The 21,417-nt window shown below is 40.3% G+C and overlaps 1 protein-coding gene across 3 annotated transcripts in view; it reads right to left on the bottom strand.

Moving 5' to 3' along the window:
• LOC146580350 (phospholipid-transporting ATPase ABCA1) overlaps nucleotides 1-21,417 on the bottom strand; it is a 189,483-nt gene that overhangs the window by 128,545 nt on the left and 39,521 nt on the right. Inside the window, exons 11-15 of one of the 3 annotated variants that reach the window (XM_085267019.1) lie at nucleotides 20,614-20,730; nucleotides 15,899-16,096; nucleotides 13,209-13,414; nucleotides 8,691-8,867; nucleotides 18-240 (exon numbers count right to left, since the gene is read on the bottom strand). In XM_085267019.1, coding sequence (XP_085123145.1) covers nucleotides 18-240; nucleotides 8,691-8,867; nucleotides 13,209-13,414; nucleotides 15,899-16,096; nucleotides 20,614-20,730 — 921 coding nt within the window. The remainder of the gene's footprint in view (nucleotides 1-17; nucleotides 241-8,690; nucleotides 8,868-13,208; nucleotides 13,415-15,898; nucleotides 16,097-20,613; nucleotides 20,731-21,417) is intronic. The other 2 variants (XM_085267020.1, XM_085267021.1) reach the window with 2 other exon arrangements.

Raw genomic sequence — 21,417 nt, forward strand, 5'->3', positions numbered from 1 at the left:
GACTCCTTTCTACTGACCTTAACCATGACACTTATGAGCGCACAGGGAACGACTAGCAGAACAATGTTCTCCGTGAGCACTGAAAACCAAAGAGCGCCGTTTTGCACACCAACAGCGCGCAGTACTTCCTTGAGCCGGAGTTCCTTCTCCAGCACCAAACCCTTGATGGTCATGCACACGGTGTACATGAAGGCCAGTATCAGGAACATGGGGAGAATGCTTCCAATACTCCGAATGAAGCTGGGTACAGGAGAGAACGAGCAAAGAACATCAGAACTACTACGCTACAAGAGGACATTCTTCACAATTACTCATTCTCCATGCACGAAATGATGTCCAGATGCTTTTTTACATCATATACATTTTGTTTTATTTATTCTCCACCTACATTTTTTCAAATTTTAACTTCTGTTACAGCCTGGCTCAATACCTTTGAGGTGTTTTCATTTTTACGCCGAGCTAACCTTTTATAAACTTGGTGCATCAGCTCAATTGGGCATTTAGTGCTTCACCTCATGCCAGAGATGATGTATGATTTGATGCTGTTACAACACAATAAGGGGATATTAAACCGGCTCTATAATGCCACCAAAATGCCATGTCAATATCTTCCCCACTGCCAATATAACAAAGTGCTTCCTTTGCTTTATTAGACAGTGAAGGAGAGATATCAAATACATTCTGACAAAGTATAAACTCTACACACCGCTTGTGTTTGCATTCCATAAATATTGAGGGTGTAATGCAAGCAAAGCAGCGCTGAGCACAGATGAACGGATGAAGCACAAAGTGAACGTGCTGTGTTTGAGAGCACGGAGCTGCTTTAGAATAAATATCTCCTGCGAGTCCTGACAAGTTATTTTTAAGACTTGCCAAGTTCGAACACTTACCTCAAACAAGTACTTCACTTAATTGCTAGTTAGCTCTGCATAAGTGCTGTTGTTCAATTTTCAAACAGCTGCTAATTGTTTTCTTAAACCTGTGTTTATTTCCCTTTTTTTTCTATGACGACATTTCACAAACTTGTGTAAAAGTTCTGGACACTTAATAAAAATAAGCGTTTAAACCGTGAAGGAAGCTCTGCTACACGAGAGCCTGAACGACAGAGAGAGAGACACGCTTGCTTTTTGTGGATGCTCGCTTGCCCTTGCGGGATGGATCACTTTTCAAACGAGGTCTGGAACGCTGCAGGAAAGGATTGGTTGACACAGAGTTTCAAGAGGCTCAGACACCAGAGCAACTAAATCTAAAATCCTATATAAGATTACATAAATAAAATCTCTTCTTTGAACCCCAAAAATTCCACTTGAGGAGATCACAGAATCAATACACTGAGCAAATTGATACATTAGCACCTTTTCTAGGGAGGTAAGCAGCCTCAAGTAGCGAGTGCTTCAAGGTGAATACTAATTCAGGCATTATCTGCTCCCGATTCTACCCTAACATCTCTGTAACAGCTGACAGTCTGCATGAGTTAACTCCTTCTGTGACTTCTCACACCGGAGGCAGAGAAATCAGTCATGCACACTGTGTCTGACTCTGACAACCTTGCCACCAGATGCTTTTGAATTATACATTTGCGGATCGATCAAACTTGCTTAAGTAATAGAACTCCAGGCAGGTCTGTGTTACGGGGCTCCCATTACATTGGCAGGCTGACCTAAATTTAGGAAAGCTAGAAGACTGATTCCTCAGTAAATCGAGAGATAGCAGAGCACAGCCTCCCGGGAGAATAGAGAACTATAGTAAAAAAAATAAAATAAAAAAATAAAAATAGGTTTTTGTCTCAGTTTCAAAAAAGATATATTGTTAAATTCATTCAACTGAGAAATTCATAGAAGAAAACGGGTTTATATTTATACATATGGATTACTTTTAAGCTACCACAATTTTAAAAAATACCTATCTATGTTCTGACACAAAGAGGATGTAAATGCATGCTGTTTTTCATTTTTAACAGCAAGATCAGACACAGAAAAGCAGAATTGCATTACCAATTTATGTATTAGACTTACAAAACATACAATTTTAAAATCCGTCTTCTTTTAGAGAAAGACTAAAGTATTAAAGATGATAACAACTGATGGTGATGTGCTGGTTTCATAATACTAAATATAAAAGAAAAAAGAAAAGAAGAAACTAAGACTTGTAACAAATAAAAATCAATATATCAAATAAATAAAATTTAAGGTGGATCATGTTCACAGAGTTCAGACTAAGTAAAAATGTATTTCTAAGATCATCATTTATTTAGCATTACTCCTCCTGAGTATGCCATTTAATACTATCCTAATCATAATCAAAGTCATAATAATATAATAATATAATTTTTAAATGGCATACTAAGGAGGCGTAATGCTAAATAAATGATGAATTAAGCGCTTCCTAATACCTTAATAATGCTTAATAGTGTGACATTATTTTAAAGTGCTACTGATTCTTTTTTATATTTTACAGTTTTAGATTTGACTTATCCATATTATATTAGTCTGCGGCTTTGCTTCCTTATAACGTGCACTAACTAATGTGTGCTCTGAACCATCGTCCCAGTCTCAGCCTGCATGCCAGAGCAGATGTTCTTTATGTGTCGGTCTGTGTTTAGTTGTAATCACACACGAAACACCAACACAATGGTTCAGTGGAGGGATGGAAGCAGCCAGGTGATGACTTTCCAAGAGGTCAGCACTCATGTAATCTCACCAAAGAATCTTTTTGTTCATGTTCTCAGACAGATTTCACTGTTGGCACACTCAAAGTGGGTCATCGTATGTCCTTGTCTTAAAAGTGCTTTCCAACTAGCTACTACTGCCATAGAGGTCTGATGGAGTGCTGCTGCTGAGATGGTCATAATTCTGGCAGGTCTCCCATCTCTGCAGAGGACTTGTGAAGCACTATTAGAGAGACCACTGGCCTCTTGACCAAGGCCCTTCTTGCTTGCTTACTCACTTTGGCCAAATAGCTAACCCAAGGTGGAGTCTGGATGGTTTCAAACGTCTTTCAGTTCACAATTACTGAAGCCACTGTGCTCCTGGGAACACTACAAGACATAGAAATGGGTTTATATTCTTCCCCTGACCTATCCTTTGCAACAATTTCATCAGACATTTCTACAGAGAGCTCCTGGAAGTTTGTGGCAGTGGGATGATTGAGTGTGAACCACAGGATGTTATATCCAAAGCTGTGTGCCTTTTTAAAAATTTAAAATATACATTTTAGCTTCTGATTTTAATAATTTTGCAAATTTACTAAACACACTGAAGAGGAGTTTGCACACTTTCAAATGCCTGTATATTTGTATATTTGTGGGAATACATGATTTGCAGCATTCCCACTCAGGAATGAAATAAAATGCTTTTGGGGGTGGTTCAAACTAATTGCTTCTTCTACTCCCGGTGATTTTTCTAAAACACTGTCAACAAACGTTTGAAAGCTGCAATTTGATTTCCCTAAGTGCTGATTTGTTTGGATGAATGCTTTTAATACAAGAAAATAAAGAACAGAAAGGAGTGGTGTTTTACACAGTGCATAGAGTAAAAATACGTCTTTTTTTAATTAAAGAGCAGTCTTGAGCTACCCCACGTTTTTTATATTTTTCTAGGAAAATAGGAATGGGTGCAGGGATTTATTGAAACAAATACAGTATATGAGGCAAAGGAGTTTGTACAATTCTAATAAGCCTAAAAGTCAATATTTGGTGACATGGCCTAAATTCTGTTAGTAGCATCTAATTTCTTTAAGTTCTTTAAGGACATTTAAAACGCTTCTTTAGATCTTGGCTTTGATCCTATTCTGCTTCAATAAAGTTGAGGTCCGGGCTCTGGGGAGGCCAATCCATGACTGATGGTGTCCCACTGTGTTTTCTTTTAGTGTCTGTTGGGAATCATCTGATGCTTTTTAGAATTTATTGGTCACCATACGTCAGACCTTTCCTTCTTTCATAATAACATCAATTTTGACAAGATTTTTAACATGGCTGGTTGGAATGGATCCCCAAGCTGTGGGAGAGCCTCCACCATACGCCCTCACACTCTCACTGTTATTGTACCTCCTCTGTACATACTGATGATAGTTTACACCAAAAATTTCACATTTAGATTCATCCGTCTATAACAGCGCTCCCCAACCATTTTGCGCCACGGACCGATTTATGTCTGACAATATTTTCACGGACCGGCCTTTAATGTGTCGCGGATAAATACAACAAAATAACACCAGTACCGGTATCAAAAAAGAGAAGATTTAGTCATAACACAAGGGAAAAGACCCAGGGAAACGATAAAAACAATAACAAAATAACGACAAAAAACAATAAAAACCCTGAAAACCATAAATTTCACACCCGAACCTCAACTCTCGCGGCCCAGTACCAAACGACTCACAGACCGGTACCGGTCCGTGGCCCGGTGGGTGGGGGCCACTGCTCTATAAGACTTGCTGTATAATTTTGGCAGTTTCCATTACTTAAGAATTGCTTTTTCACAGCAATTTTTCCACTCAGACCATTTCTAATGAGGCTTCAGTGAACAGTAGATTGATCAGCTGAAGCAGCATCCTTCTCTGGGCTTGAGTGTGATGCTGGGCCAACCGTATATCTAAACCATTAAGAAAAACTGTCATCTGGAACTGGAGTATAGTTTTAACCAGTATGTCAATTTCTGCACACTGCACAGAGTTTTTGCAACAAAAAATTCCCCAGTATCCTGCTGTCAGATGTATTTTTTTGTATTTTGTATTAGACACCAAATCAATACATGCACCTTCTGTTCCCCATCCCCTGTAAACAGGGAGAAATGATTTTTGGGAAGCTGGAATTACACTATCCAGCATTAAAAGCTTCTTTTCAGCCGCGGTGACAAAAGGCTCTTTCAGTGTACAGGGAGTCATGCTGGGAATATTTTCTGATATCATTAATACAGCTTGTCGCTGCACAGCACAGAAACACTATAAACATGAAACAAAATATCAATTGCAGATTTTTGCTTGTTACAAGCGTCAGATGTTCTAATTATGCTCGGCTTTTTCAGGCCCTCTCAGTAGTAGCGGTGCACACGTCGGGTTAATTAGCCACTGAAGATGGACAAAAGCGTATTCCCCAACACATCCTTGCATATTTGGCACGTTCAGTGCCGGCCACTATTATCTAACATCAAACCCATGTGAATGTGAAAGACCTATTGATGGGGAGCACAGCCTTAGGATCCAAACAAGGCATGCCTCTGATTCAAGAGCCTGCAATGGCTCAGAGGCCGCTGATAAACGGTCTGTTTATGTGCTATCAGAGCCCGCAGGGGTCAGGCTTTATCCTGCACTGTCATTGCAGTCCTGTACACAGTGTGAATATGAAGACAGTGGGAGCTAATGCAGTTTAGTTATCTCAATTTCAAAATGCCAACAGGGTCAGCTGTGGCTGAAGGAGTCCAGATTGCTCGTAGCTCGTTGAGCGCGCGCCGCTGCCAAAAGCTAGGAGGAAATGAGGGACACGAAAAGGAAATTATTTGCGAGGCAGGTCTGATGATGAGGGTTGGGGGTCAGCGCAGATAATACTGGCTTCTTAGCTGAAGTTTATCAGCGGAGTAGAAATATTGTTTACGTGAGATTAAAAGCAGACCTACAAAGATAATAAAAAAATGACGATACGGTCTGACAGAAACTAATGATGTCATTGGCAACGGCTTCCTGGGCTGTTGTCATAACATTTCCTGTTGTATTAATATCATATACTCAAACTAAATCACCACCAATGTGAAGAAAAAAAAAACCTAAATACTAAAACATATTATACTTTAAAACTGTATTTTTTATGCCATGCATTTATACAACACATCATATGCCTTCTAGGTGGAGAGCACTACTTTCTGAACAGGACAAATCAGAAATAAGAACTAATAGCCATCTAAATGCGCAGTGTCCTTTCCTTCTTTCTGCCTGGTAACACACAGTTCACGATGAAAACAATTACCAGCAAAGTTCCTCCCCATCATGCCTCTCCGTGTCTAAGCGCATCTGCCTTTGTGTGATTTCACTCTCTATTATTTATAACAGAAAAAGCAGTTTTCGAGTGTTAATAATTCATAGAAATGCCCAAATGTCTCTGCAGAGGAAAGAGTAAATGGTGGAGTGAATGAGGGGGTACTGCTGTGGTTTACGGCTCCTTTTTATCATCTGTAATTATTAATCCTTTGTTTTTAAGGAAGATGTCCGCTGAAGCAAAGAGGCCAATGTGTACCAATAAGCTGCACCATGACTGTCTAATTTAAGATCACAGCAAAAAGCTGACCAGAGGGAAATTGTGGCTCTGATTTCGTGGATTAACAGCAATCTTAAAAAATAAAATCTGCTAGCTGTTGTTACTATAGTGATAAAAACAAGTAGAGTCATTTTCCATCTGCAGGTTTTGTATTCTTGGTGGTTCTCGGAGTCGTTTTCAGTGAAAAGTCGGGTTCTGTATCATAAAAGAATGCTGTATATCAAAGATGGAAGCCATTAACTGCATCCGAACATGCTCATTGTGTCCTTTAGTCCCACCCACTTTATGTTTGTGCCAATGGGAGCTCTGAAACACATTACACGGCTTGATAATTATAAAGTTTGAACAGCTTTAGGGTATAAGCTGCTCCAAAGGGCAAAAAAGTACTGTTGGAGTCTAAGGGGAGGGGCCAATAGTGCAAGGACTGATTGTAGGTGCTGACGCTAATGTTTTATTTACAGTGTTATAAATTTCTGCAGTTCTGCTGGATCCTCACTGTTATTGTTCATGATGCGAGTTCATGACGTGAAATCCAGTGTGTAGCTGTCCTCTTGTTTGAGGGTGGTGTTGAGCGATTAATCAACAATGGTCACTGCACCGGTTTAGGAGGGTTAGTGCTAACAAAGCTGTATTCTGGGGGTTGAACAGTGTATGGGATGTCTTTTGGTTCCTTCTTTTGCCTGGGCTTGCCATAGTTCCAGTGATAACAAACATACTCTATGCTAATCGTGTTAGGGCTGTATGGAGGTCCATGGGAAATTCTGTCCACTGAAAGAAGATTATTTCACAGTATTTTGGATTATTATTACAAAAGCAAACACTTTGTTTAGCAAGATAACCTCATTAAATAATGCTACTTTTAAGATGTTTAAAGTGGAAAAGCAACTGAAGTAAAGTCAGGCTCAAGTTTGGCTATAAATGAAACGCACTGTCATCGTGGGATTTTAACGTACATAAAGTGTAACTAAGCTCCTGTGGCCAAAATGACCCCCTATTAACAAAAGCCTTGTACAGGCACATACTAGTTTTTAAATTCTGCAACATAATGTATTTTTTTCATGCTATGCGTTGCAGAACAATTATGACAACATGTAGAGCTCCAGACAAAGACGCACCATTCCAGGGCTTGGTTTTAGCATGCGGATCTGGCCAGGACCCTTACTGGATACAGGGTGGGAATCGAACTTGTGATTCAAAGGTGTGGAGTCTTACCACTACACTACACAGATGCATTTCTAAAGCTCACGTTAACCATGAACCTTAATGCTTACTAATGTGATGCTTTAGTATGGATAACTTTAAATGACAATACACCTTTTAAATGAACGTTTCCACTGGGTTTAGTAGTTTACACTAAATCACCTATCAGCAAAATGTCTCTGTTTTGTTTTGTTTCTCATTTCTCCGAGACAAATACATCACGCAGGGCAATATTCTTCAAAACTGTTCAACAGCAGGCTTGTAGAGTTTTGCAGCCCACATATGAAGTCATCATTTTCATGTTCCCTGTAACCCCCAGAAGGTTGATTTACTGAAAATCTTGTGCTACCCAAACCACATAATACTTTAAAATTAGATTCCTAATTTCTGGAAATGCATTTGCCCATGGGTCGAGAATAACTTTGCGTGTACTGAAAGTGTGGGTATTGTGTTGTTGGTCTTAAATCTCACTGGTAATTATCTTTTCTCTTGGTGGCATTGCTGGGTTTTTCCTTTATTAATGGGGATTATAATGTTTTGCGAATAGGAGATTTTTTTTTCCTGGACTCGGAGGAAATTATGGGCGTAGAAGATTGAGTGTGATACCACGTCGTTTGTGTCCCCGGGTGAATGATCAAACACGATAGAAGCCAGCGATATCAATAAATACATCAAGAACACAGAGGGAAGGCTGCTATCAATCCTTGCATGCAATGGAGCTGTGTTGCACGTGCGCTGCTCTACGCTCACTTTGTTGAAAAGGAAGTACAAAAAAGGAAGGCATTCAAAGTGGTTGCTTAAATAATTCAGCATCCACCAACTATTCAGGAATTTCCTGTGGTTTGACTAAAATCAATAGTTTGGCCTCTCTCTTTTCCACTCGCTAAGTTTCACTCGTTTCCTCCCTCTTGCAGAAAATCAATTCATGACTACATTTACTCTTAGATTTCAGAGTTTCACTATTTACTTTTAACAATGACACAATTAAGGGTGCTCCCCGTCTTAGAGCCTACGTCTGTGATCTGTGACAGCAGAAGGGAAACACATAAAATAAATAAATGGCAAGTTACACAAATAGAACTAAACAGCTTTCCAAGGGGGAATCTGATAGGTCTAGGCTTAGAGACTGAGGAGAACTGTGTGGTGGCACAGAGTGGAAAGTCATTGTGTTGCTGTATTTCTCTTCCCTCTTCCTCTATTTACAAGGCTGACAGAAAAGAAAAAACAATGCTTTTGTACTCACGCGTCATCCACATAGCAAGGATACGGCATTTGCTGGGCAAAAACTCCCAGTGGTTGGGTTTTTGAGGTGTGCGCCCGTATAATGCCATGGTCAATCATATCCTGCAGGTAGGCGAAGCCTCCCCATATATAGCGCAGGTCGTTATAGGGGTTGTCTCTGGCTCCGGGAGACCATGACCTTATTAAAAGAAGACAGACCATGATGTGTCTTAGCAAAGGGCAAGTAAACTACAACCAGAATGGTCAGAAATACTACCCGAGATTATAAGTTATTTTAGAGGTTATATAGAGCAACAGGAACTTTATTTATAAAGACCTGATTGCTTGACAGGACAAGGATCCACTGTTTTTTATATATCTAGACTTACACCTGACAAATATTTTCAGCTTTCTGCTCATGAGTCTAAGGAGAAGATATACCAGCCACTTTTACATAAGCTTTGTAATTTCAGAGAAAACAAGGTATAATTAATAACACTAATTATGGTCTGGTTCCATTTACATGGTTCGGAGCCCCGGTATTGTGTATGCTCATTGTAATGTACTAAAACACTAAATAGAACTGGATGATAATTAATTTGGTCATTTACATCTGTGCTACGATGGGTCATAACGTCTGCTGGAGACTGCCTATCACAGCCTTATAGCTTTAAATGAAAGCTTGATTAGCATTCAGATTTGAAATGGGGAGAAAATAAAGGCAGGTTCTTTAAAAGGGATCATTAATGGTGACACTTGGTGAAGCTTAAAGTCAGTTTTCTGTGTCATTAAAAGTGGCTCTTGTTGCACTAAATTACTATGGTAGCCTGTGCTAAACATATAACCTGGGTAGGAGTGAGCAGGTTATGTTCAGAGTTTTGGTTAAAAATCTGTTTCTTCTTTCATTGACAGCTTAGTTTTTGTTTTATATGTGCTAATTCTCAAGCTTTACCTTACATTATAAATGAAACCCAGCTGTGAAGTTACAGCAGTGCAAACTGTGCACTGATGTATAGATGCAGTATGGAGAGTATCAAGCTGCTAAAGATAGTCTGTTTTAATCTACTGGAATTGCAGCTACTAAAGCTCAGAAAACTCACCGAGTAGCAACTCAGGCAATAAAATTTGTTTTTCCTTGATCTGCTGACCAAACTATTTCTATATGTCCTTTATTAGGCTATAGGACAGTAACATCTAATGATTAAATGTATGAAGTTTAAAGTTTCAGAGCTCAACTCTGCAGCCATCGCATTAGAAATAAACAGCAGCAAGAAGAGCAGCACTCAGCATTAACTACAATTAAACTGTTTATTTTATTGCTCTGTGCGCTACATCCTGAGATTAATGACTTTCTGGAGCATTAATATCTCATCTTATTTGCAACAGTGTTGCATTTTACTGTTCCATTTTTCATGTTGTTTATAGATTTTTATCCCCATTTTATCATCATCATCTGATGACGTCTGCGATTGAAGTAGGTGACCCTCATAGGGATCATTTTGCACAGAAAAAAAGTTTTACATGTAAAACGCCACTTATTGTGTGAGCTTGGCTTGATAATTGCTCTCATGACAACTGTTATCTCCTACTGGGATTTAAAGTTCTGTTGAGCCAGCCAGTGCAAAGAAAGCCTGGCTTTGTTGAACTTCTGGCTTTATAGCGTAATATTTACCCATATATATATATATACTAGGGGTGCAACGATATTCGTATCGATATTGAACCGTTCGATACAGTGCTTTCGGTTCGGTACGCATATGTATCGAACAATACAACATTTGTAATTTATTTTATCAACTTTCCTTCTGACTATGCTGTCTGTGTTGAGCGCTCAGTGAATCTGGGTTCGACTACTACGCCTAGGCTGCACTGTCGAGCGCAGATCCACTGAGCGCTCAACACAGACAGCATAGTCAGAAGGAAGAGCGCAGGGCACCTCCCCCACTCTCATTCAGATCTGGCGTTTGGAATTATTTTGGTTTTCATGTGACGTATGACCCTGAAGGTAAGCGAGTCATGGACTAAAGTAAAACAGTATGTTGGATGTGCCATGCAATGCTCAATTACATGGGTGGGAACTAGTGTGTTAGCGCAGTTAGCTCGTTAACGTGTTGGCCGTCTAGCCCCATGCACGGAGCGATCGGCGGTAGCTCGTTAACGGAGATTTGCCGTGTTGTGGCGTTAAGGTCATTTCAACGAGATTAACCTGAAAGCACTAGTGGGAACACAACGAATATGACTGCACATTTACGCCGACATCATCCTAGTGCAAAGACAAAAACAACAAGCATGCTACTAACTTTAGCCGAGTCATTTAGACAGCTGTTAGCACATGATTCTCCTTATGCTGCTGAGAATATAGCCCAGAAGAAGCGGATAGTATAGCTTTTATTTTGGAAAGAGACATTTCTCTGTAATAAACTCTCTTTTCCAAAGATGAGTGATTCCTCAATCAGATACAGGGCTTGCAATATCGCTAGCCTGACGTCCTGGGGCTAGCGATTTTTTCAGTCGGGCTACCAAAATCTATCTCTTCCCTGCCCGTCGGGCATAAAAATATATGTCAATGCTTTTGCATTCTTTCGGAAATGTAGCTGGGTAATTATGTCATTGGCATCGGTGAGCCACTGTCAATATGTGACATATTGAAGTCGTGTTTGAATTTGCGCTTGTTTTTTTGCTTTCACTTTGCAATGTGCGAACTGTGTATAGAGAGCGACAGTACTGATCTGTGAGTGATGATAATTTGTGCACCAATTCCTCTGACATCGTCTTATTAATCGTTAGCTTACTATGCAAACATGACAAGTGAAATCTCCCGCAGCTTAAACATGTGAGAGGTTGATCGCGCAGAGAATCGCTGAGCTTATGTGAGTGCGTGTGTAAAAGCAGCAGGATATATATTTCAGTTCTGCTGAGCCAAATAAGCCAGGTCAGGGTGAAGAAGTGACAGCCAAAGAAAAGCTTACCACAAAACGGAGAAGTTATGACAAATCAGACTATAAGGCAAAAAGAAAGTGCAGCTTTATGGTTTCATGGACAAAAGAATTTCTGTGGCTGCAATATGACGAGCTAAATAACCAGGGCTGCACATAAGTGGTCCGCAGGTGCGCATTCGCTGTCAAAATAAAAAACACGCACAAGGGTTAGGGTTAAATTTAAAAACTGTATTTTTGAGTTAAAATATATATTTATAATTTAATAAATGACAAATTAAAAATGCATGAACATTTTTTTGTATCGAAAAAATATCGAACCGTGACACCAAAGTATTGAACCGAACCGAACCGTGAATTTTGTGTATCGTTGCACCCCTAATATATACATATATATATTAGGGGTGCAACAATACTCGTATCGATATTGAACCGTTCGATACAGTGCTTTCGGTTCGGTACGCATATGTATCGAACAATACAAAAAATTTTATTTATTTTATCAACTTTTCTTCTGACGATGCTGTCTGTGTTGAGCGCTCAGTGAATCTGCGTTCGACTACTCCGCCTAGGCTGCACTGTCGAGCGCAGATCCACTGAGTGCAGCGCAAGCTAGCAAGACAGAAGCTAAGCTTGTTGCAACATGGCTACTGCCTCAACACTAACCGAAACTGAACCTCCCCCACCCTCATTCAGATCTGGCGTTTGGAACTATCTTGGTTTTCATGTGAAGCGTGACCCTGATGGTAAGTGCGTCATGGACAAAAGTAAAAGTGTGTCGGATGTGCCACACAATGCTCAATTGGTGGGAACTAGTGCGTTAGCACAGTTAGCTTGTTAACGCATTGACGCCGTCCAGCCCCACTCACGGGGCGAGCCGTGGTAACTTGTTAACGGAGATTTGCGCGTTATGTCGTTAATGTCATTTTAACGAGATTAACACTGACAGCACTAGTGGGAACACAACGAATATGACTGCACGTTTACTCCGACATCATCCTAGTGCAAAGACAAGTGGAAGCAGACAAAAACAACAAGCACGCATGCTACAAACTTTACCCGAGTCATTTAGACAGACGTTAGCACACGATTCTCCTTACGGGGACCTGATATGTTTAATATGCTGCTGAGAATATAGCCCAGAAGAAGCGGATAGTACAGCTTTTATTTTGGAAAGAGCCATTTCTCTGTAATAAACTCTCTTTTCCAAAGATGAGTGATTTCTCAATCAGATAGATTTATTTTTTTTATTATTTTGTTGTTTCAGCAACATTAAATTTAAAAACTGTACTTTTGAGTTAAAATATATATTTATAATTTTAATAAATGACAAATTAAAAAAGCATGAACATTTTTTTGTATCGAAATAATATCGAACCGTGACACCAAAGTATCGAACCGAACCATGAATTTTGTGTATCGTTGCACCCCTAATATACATATACACATATGGCATCAAGTTCTTTAGTCTAGTATTGTCAAAGAACCAAACAGAGACATCAATCAAATGTGGGACAGAAGAAATGGCACAAAAAATATAAAATTAGGTTAAAGTCATTTGGTATTCAGCAAAAAGAACGAGTTTTTATAACAGTGTTACATACCTTCTCCTTACTGTCCTGGTACTTTCTACTTCATCAACATCCATGCGGATTTTGTACTTGACATAAGGAGGTGGGAGGCTGGAGTTCAGCTGGAGGTTTTCAAAGACAATCCCGGCCCAGAACGTACCGTTTGTCAAAAGATCCAGCGCTCTATTCACCAGTTGGCCTTCAGTGGAGGCCGCCTCAAACTTGTCCAGATCCAAACACTGTCAGCAAACACAGACCCACACAAATGTCTTACTTTTCTCACATCCTATTATATTTACAGTAAACCATTCTGTTTTTGCAGTCTTTCAGCAGCCACAAAAGGCAGGCAGGAGCTCACTGGGAGAAAGGCAGATGGATATTTAGAAAAGAAAGTATGATTCAGCTAGTGACTAAACAACACAGAGTGCAGTTCCAAATTATCTGGAGATGCCAGGGGGTGGGAAATGTTTTGAGTTTCAGTAGAGACAAGCAAATGAGATCCACCCTTGCTAGCGTTCCCTTGCTTGGTAGCCTTGTCCCCCTGTTTCACGAGACAATAATGAGCTAGCCATCCTGGGAGGCAGTCACACCTGACAGCTGTCCACACATCTCAATGCTGCAATAGTTTTATCATCTCTCCCCTCAGGAATCTGTATTGTATATCCCACTATGGTAGGAAAGAAATATCACAAACAACACCATTTGTTCAGCACATACTGGAGGATATTAGAGCAGTGAAGAGCTCCACGGGCCCAAAGTTTGGACAAGTGCTAAATGAAATATAGGGACAAGCTGTACAAGCTGTAGCTAATCCTAGTAACAGCGGCCTCATGCTACCCAACACATCATTTGAGCAAACAATTTATTTTTTTAACAGCGTCTTTATTCAAACCTATTTGTAGGCACAATGTTTTTCATACAGATGTACTCGGTGAACCTGATTCTTCTGCATTTACAAACGTCCTTTGGAGCCTTTCCAATCTATGTTTAATCAGCTATTTGTGCTGCTACAAATCAACTTTATCTGCCCATGTTAATGAGGCTTCAAAAGTTATAACAGCTCATACAGTCGTGTCATCCTCAAGTGCCCTTAATGTTTAAATAAGATTAGTGCGGCACAACATTCCCAGTAAGCACCAGAGGAGTTTCATCTAAAGCCAGCGATTAAGTTCTGTCCCCAGAGTTACGAAGACATGGCAGCGCATTTTCATAATGACCTTTTATGCTATTTATAGGTTTGTTTCTCCCGTCTTAATGTTTTATAAATCTCGGCACTGTTGGATTAAACAGGTTTATGAAAGAAATGACATGCAATTTGAGGCTCTAATTTGCCTCTATTTAAAAAAAAATTAAGAAAGATGCAGCCTGAGTCTTTAGTGTTAATGCTGGTGGTGGCAACACAGAGAGAGGAGCCATGCCAATTTGAAAATGAGCACAAATTGTTGGGTTTTAATCTTTAGAAAGTAATTGGCTCACACCAAGAAATCATTTCAAGGATACAAATGACTCATTTGGCGAACACACATTTTTCCTCTAATGTCCTGTGTCTGCACATTGGAAACTTGTTAGCCTCCTCCTGCCCATGTATGCTAAAGCTATCGATTTGCACTAATAAAGGATTGTAGTTGGTTTTGTTGACCAGTGACTGAAAAGTAAGAAAATCAGGTTTAAATAATGTTAGCCATTAGTATTTTCTGTTCAGTTCCCTTGTTGTGTACATAAAGCATCCACCATGTATGGAACTAAATGCACGACTACATTGTCTTAATGACCTTTTAGCGTCTTTGCAATGCCAATCCTAAAAAATATGTCATTTCCCTAAACATGTACGCATCCAGACAAGCGATCGCTGCAGTAAAGGCTGTCTGATAAGTGCTCCTTATCCATTCTGAGCAATGCAATTTCCATTAGGGCAGAAAATAGATTGCATTACAGTGGAATTTTATTGTCCGTGTACGGCAAATCCTGAGGGACCTAAGCTGTCATTTTACCTGTGCTCGGATTGATATTGTGCGTGTGTGTGTATATGGGAGGGCAGGAGTGGGGCGAGGTTGGGCTTTGTGCATATATTTGATCGTGCAATTTGGAGAAAGAACAATTTTGCTTTGAACTGTGGCACAATCAATATACAGGATGAATGTTAACTCTGGATGGTTCACTAGCCCATAGCAATATTGCTATATGATTACCAGGGAAGGGATGCTGTGGTAGACCTTGCTGTGCATTTGACAGTTCTTTAAGTCAAGGTTCTTCAAGTTTAATGAACACTAGAGGCCTGTTTTCTAATGACTCAAAAGTTGAGTTTGAGAGCAAGATTTGAAGAAAACAAAAAAACTGATGTCTTGATTTTGGCTTGAACAATAGCAGCGCAAGGATACACAAGAAAAGAGCTGTTTTCTTCAACCCCCCCACCCACCCAAAAAGAAAGCTCTCACTGATTTTACTAAAAAGCAATTTTGCTTGACTACTTCAAAGGTTATAAAGCAACTCCAGCCAAAGAAATCACACGGGTAATATCAGATAAACAAAAATAACTAAAGGAAAGGCAAAGAAAGAATAGAGGTGGAAGGGCGAGAATTATGTTTAAAAAAACTTAAATGTCAAAGAACAGCCCACTCTTAGAAAATCTTTCACTTCACTGGAGAGGTCGCGAAACCCTGTGGAAGCCGGATTTATGAGGTGTTTTGCATTTACAACAAAGCACAAGCAGATAAATTACATACACGCAAGAAAGTGGAGAGAAGCTTCAGCATTTCCGAGGTGGAGTTGTAGACGTTCCGCCAGTCGCTGCGTGGCATGCCGGGTGGACGATCTTCTGGAGGCCCGTTGTACAGGAAGTTGGCCAGCAGCTCAGGTGTCCACCCTGTGCCATTGAGAGGCGCCTTGAGGGTTCCAGCAAACACAGGATTCACCAGCAGAGCCTGATTTTGAAAGCAAGAAGACAGGTTTATTTATATAGGATTTAGGGTTTCTCATCCGCGTTATTGAGGGAATAACTAACATTTAAATGAGTTGGTTACAATGGCCACCTGTTAGAGGCTTCAAATTAATGTGGTATGAATGCAAATGAATATTTATGAGAATCAAAAGCCTTAAAAAAAAAGAGAAATAAAGAAAAAAAGAAGGGATGATAAAAAGGATGGGGGAGGGGCAGCTTTACTCTTTGCTGGAGCTGACATTCATTTTTCTGCAGAATTAATTAACAGCATTAAGATAGATGGCAGTGTTGTACTTGCGGCTCTAAGATGCACATCAGCTATTCTCCTCTATGGCCATGAAGCTCATTTACAGCACAGGGTGTGTACGTGCACAAAAAAATGCATTTGCATGGTACAGATGTATTAGGACCCACAGAGAGAACAAATGCAAATCAAATCTCCGTCCTGGAAATGCACAAACAAGGTACGCACCATGAAAGAGATAAAGGCGCAGGTCCTCCCCTTCAATTCCCTTTCACTAACATGGTAAGGAACATGTGTGTGACTTACATTCATCTCGGGTCATAGATCAAGACGCAATTTCCATAATCACGCACCCAATTCATAAAGATAATACGCTGAGAAGCGGAGGAAAACTGAACCTTGCTGCAGCAGTAATGGCCCACTTACATACAGCACGTTACATGAATATGTATTTTGTTTTGTTTAGAGAAACAACCATTTCTAAGCTTCTTATGCAATAACCCTTTGAGAATAAGGCTATTTGACTCCCATCTATTGGTTTACATGTGTTTGCCCTCAAGTTACAGCACCACAGTCATTCCCCTCCCTCTCTCACACAGCGTTCCTTCGCTTTCCAGTTGCTCTGATATTAACACCCAAGTATTAAACTGACACCGTTCCTGTAATGACAGTTTTACATCAAAGTAAAATTAAAACACTGATAAGAAGAACGGGGAAAATTCACTTCAAACCCACAATGAAATCACCCATTTAATATAGCTTTTTTAAAATGTGACCCTCGTGCTGCGGCTAAATGTGGTGACCATTTCAAAGTGGACGATGCGGAGCCTGACTTTTGGTCAGCAAAGGGCGCTGCGCGTCAATTGAACAAAGTGGCCTCTACAGTGTGATATTCAGAGTTAAAGATTCAGATATATTCTGCCCACTGTGCTCAGTGGCATTTCAGTGTCAACACTTTTGATCATATTCTGCTTAACCTAAGGACAAAGTGTCAAATTAAGTAATCTCTGCACTGCGTGTGACCTTTTAAAATAATCAGTACATCTATCATCGTGGTGGCTACGTTAAGGACACGATCCATCAAAATTGTCTTTTGAGGAAATAAAAAAAATCGGAGCCGTTCTGAAAGTGCAGTAAGAGAGAGTTATGCTGGCAAATTGACCGTAACTTTTTATCCGGTTCAGTAGTTCATCTCTTCATCCGCCTACTGCTGCATGCGCTTAAACGCGTAGTCCGGTGCTTAATGTTCAGTGGCATTTTAAACCACAGAGATGCGCCCTTTAACCTTGTTGGTCATGTGATGAAGTGAAGAATTGAACTGTAAAGATAAGGTGAAATATCGGGTCCATGGAGAGAACTTAATCCAGATTCTGTATGTTTGTTTGTCTGTCTGTTTGTTTGTTAGCAGGCTAGCGTCCACAGTTTTCAATATATCATGTTAAATTTTATTTTATTTTATAACAATTTAACATAAACCAGTGACACACTCCGGGGCCTGATCAACCCTGGCAGGGCCTCCTTGGATGAGGGTGTCTAGTGATAATGGCCGAAACACCCGATGAATCCAAGGTCCACTACTGACGATGTGTCCCAAATTTTAATATGATAATCTAGATCAGAATCCAATTCCCAAACCTAACCAAGGAAAAAAATGGCAGATTAGCTCAAGTAAAAGACTGAAAGTTAAAGCACACAACGATGTGTGCCGCTGGTAAAGTTTCTGGGCTGCCTTTCCTCATAACAGCCATCCCAACAGCCATGGTTAGGTTTTGGGCGACTGTGGTTCAGGGGGGTTGGGAAGTTCATCTTGTAACTGGAAGGTTGCCGTTTCGATCCCCAGCTCTGTCTGTCTTGGTCGTTGTGTCCTTGGGCAAGACAATTCACCTACCACCTACTGGTGTTGGCCAGAGGGGCTGATGGCACGATATGGCAGCCTCGCTTCTGTCAGCTGTGGCTACAACTGCAGTTTGCCTCCACCAGTGTGTGAATGTGAGAGTGAATGAATAGTGGTATTGCAAAGCGCTTTGAGGGTCTCGAAAAGCGCTACATAAATGCAATCCATTATTATTATCCCTCAAGATTTTCTCCATTTAAAGCAATGCCTTGTCAGGGATTATAACATCTAGTCCTTTTACTGAATATTTTATTGTTTTTTCTTAATTTTTGCTGCTCTCAACTTTGCACTGTCCACTTTCTGCCGTGACCAAGAAAATTTCCCACCTGTGGGACTAATAAAGGTTTATCTTATCTTATCTTACATGAGTACCCAGGTTAGCTAAGACCTTCATCTGAAGGTCAAAGTTGCCCTTTGTGGCCGTTGTGTTCTCTGCATGCTCTTGTAATACATTTGTAAGCGGATAATTGAGTACGGGAAGAGTAACATCCATAATGTGACAGTAAGTGGCCCTCGCTCAGAGGAATGGGCTTTAAGATTTTCTGTTGTGCCTCTGTTAAAGGGGCTGATGTTTACATGCACTATCAAACAGCACTTATTCAACCAGTACCTACAGGTGTCACTGAAGCAACCAGAACTGTAATCCTGCAGATTATAACTATGTAAAGGCAAAAAGTATTCCCAAATACTCTTATGTCTAAGCTGTCTTGTGCTCGGTATTTCCTTTTATTCATCTTAACACCCTAAATCACCCAACTCAGATGTAGTTGTGGTGGCGACGGCAATTGGTCCATCAAACTAAAGCTTGTCCGTGACCTTGAATGACCTCTGAAGATGACAAACCTCGGAAGCCACCGGCTTCGGAACGAGAGGTGGACAGAGGGAGAGAAAGGGAGAGGGCTGGGTGGGGAGAAAATGAAGACAAAGGAGGATTGCTGGTCCATTTGTGTAAAGGTTAGGGCTAGGGTAATGAATACCCTAGCTATATGGAGCTCCCAATGTCTGCTTCCCTCCAGCTGCCTATAAGCTCATTTGGAGTGACACTGGAGTAATGTCAGTGTCAAGGAAATACGGCGAGAGGCAAAATAGAGGGAGGAGAGGAGAGGGTGGAAGAGAGAGAAGTCCGTGTCCTTTACTTCTATAGATAATCCTTTCTGCTAGGATGAAAATTATCCTGCACTTATCCATAATTACTTTCCTCTCTCACTCTCCACATTTAACAGAAGGTGTGAATAAATGATGTACACAGCATGTACATTCTCACCTGCAGCAGATGTAAGGCTCATCGTTCAAAGAGAAAAAAACACACCGCAGTAATTATAAAAGACACTAATGTATGTTTACTGTTTTCTTCATTTAGCTCTACTGCAAAAAGAAAGTGAAGGAGGTCGTTTTGCATTTTTTTGTATTTTTCAGAATTTTTTATTTTCAGTAAATCTCATCACCAAGTTTGCTGGTGACTTTTTATGTGGAGCTATGTTGGGGAGATGATCCACTCCACTTAAGATCAAAGTAGGCTGTATTAAGCAGTTTCTTGTGCGACAGCAATTTGAAACAGTAATCCATGCCTTTGTAACCCTTCGGCTGGATTACTGTAATTCTCTTTATTTGGGGTGAGTCGATCTTCTGTTTTTCCACTGCAGTCTTTTAACCGGCACTCGTAGATGCGAGCATATCGCCCCATTTTTATATGCACTTCATTGGCTGTCCGTGCGTTTTAGGATCCATTTTAAGCTGCTTTTATTTGTTTTTAAATGTTTGTCCAATGCTGCCCCTCTGTACCTCTCTGAGCTTCTTCATCCATACATACCTTCCCGGTCCCTCAGGTCGGCAGACCAGCTCCTCCTGAGCGTGCCCAGGACAAATCGTGAGCTCAGAGGGGATCGGGCGTTTGCTGCGGCAGCACCAAGATTGTGGAATGAGTTGCTTTCACATGTTAGACAGGCACCTTCCTTATCTGTTTTTAAATCACGTCTTAAAACACATTTATTTACCTTGGCTTTCAGAACAGCAGGACTTGTTGATGTCTCTTAATTAGTTTCTTATTAATTATATTATTTTGAATTTTAAGATATTCTATATGTAATTTGAACTGTTTTCTCTTTGCTTTATATTTGTAGCACTTTGGCCAACATTGTTGGATGTAAAGTGCGTTATAAATAAAGATGCTATGCTATGCGTCCCACAGTGTACATGAGTGAGACATCCCTGCTCTATGATGTCACAAATCCAAGAGTAGTAAAAAACAAAAAAGCCAGCAATGTAAAGTTCAGAAACTTTGACCATGTTTAACATACTGTACAAACCAATCATGGTAATGTGTGCAACATTACATAAAATAAACAACCATCGAGAGTCTCACCCGTATTGTATTGACTTGTGAGCTATTTTGCAGAAAATCCCAAACACGCGGTCCGAGTTCATCCCAAGAGTCAGCCAGCTCCCTTAACATAGCCAAGGCGTTAAAGGTCCTATTTGCCTGAAACACAGAAAACAATAATCTATAATTTTACACATTTGTCTCACCTTCTCACCGAAAACATACTCGCTGCGCCAATACAAACATGAAAGCACTCCACAACTGCACTTTCAGCTAATCTCCCTGGGAACTCATCACACTGTAACACTGCCATCCCCCCCGCGGTGTTGAATGTAAATGGGGTTATTTACCACTGAACATTCACTTGTAAACACCCCGACTATGTCTGGAGTGAAGAGGGCCTCCTGCGCCAACACCGGGCCGCTCGCTGTGAAGTCGGCAGGTTTTCCTCATGCTCGTTATGTATTTTCAATGCAAAATTCTCACAGCATGTCTGTTGTTTGTTTTGGTTACGCAGCTATCAAAACGATGCAAATCTCATGCACAAATGTCATGTCTTTGAAAACAATATATATTTATTGCATTGCATGAACAAGCCCTCTGATTAAATGTTTTATTTTCCAGCTCTGCACTAATGCGTGACATCCTCCTTTTTTGTTTTCATAGACAGATTGCAGGCACCTTCTACCAGTAATTAGTCTGGTCCTATGTATGCAAGATTTACATATATTTGCATGCTAACTCTTAATTTAGAAAAGAATATATAAATATAGATATAGTGGCTTGAACCTTTCATTGCAAACTTAAACTGACCAGAGCAATATATTCTTTTCAAGTTCACAAAAA

The sequence above is a fragment of the Mchenga conophoros genome, linkage group LG3, assembly GCF_057382185.1.
Source record: "Mchenga conophoros isolate Kocher_MC1m ecotype Shallow Benthic linkage group LG3, M_conophoros_male_GT1.1, whole genome shotgun sequence".
In the NCBI taxonomy this organism is placed as follows: domain Eukaryota; kingdom Metazoa; phylum Chordata; class Actinopteri; order Cichliformes; family Cichlidae; genus Mchenga; species Mchenga conophoros.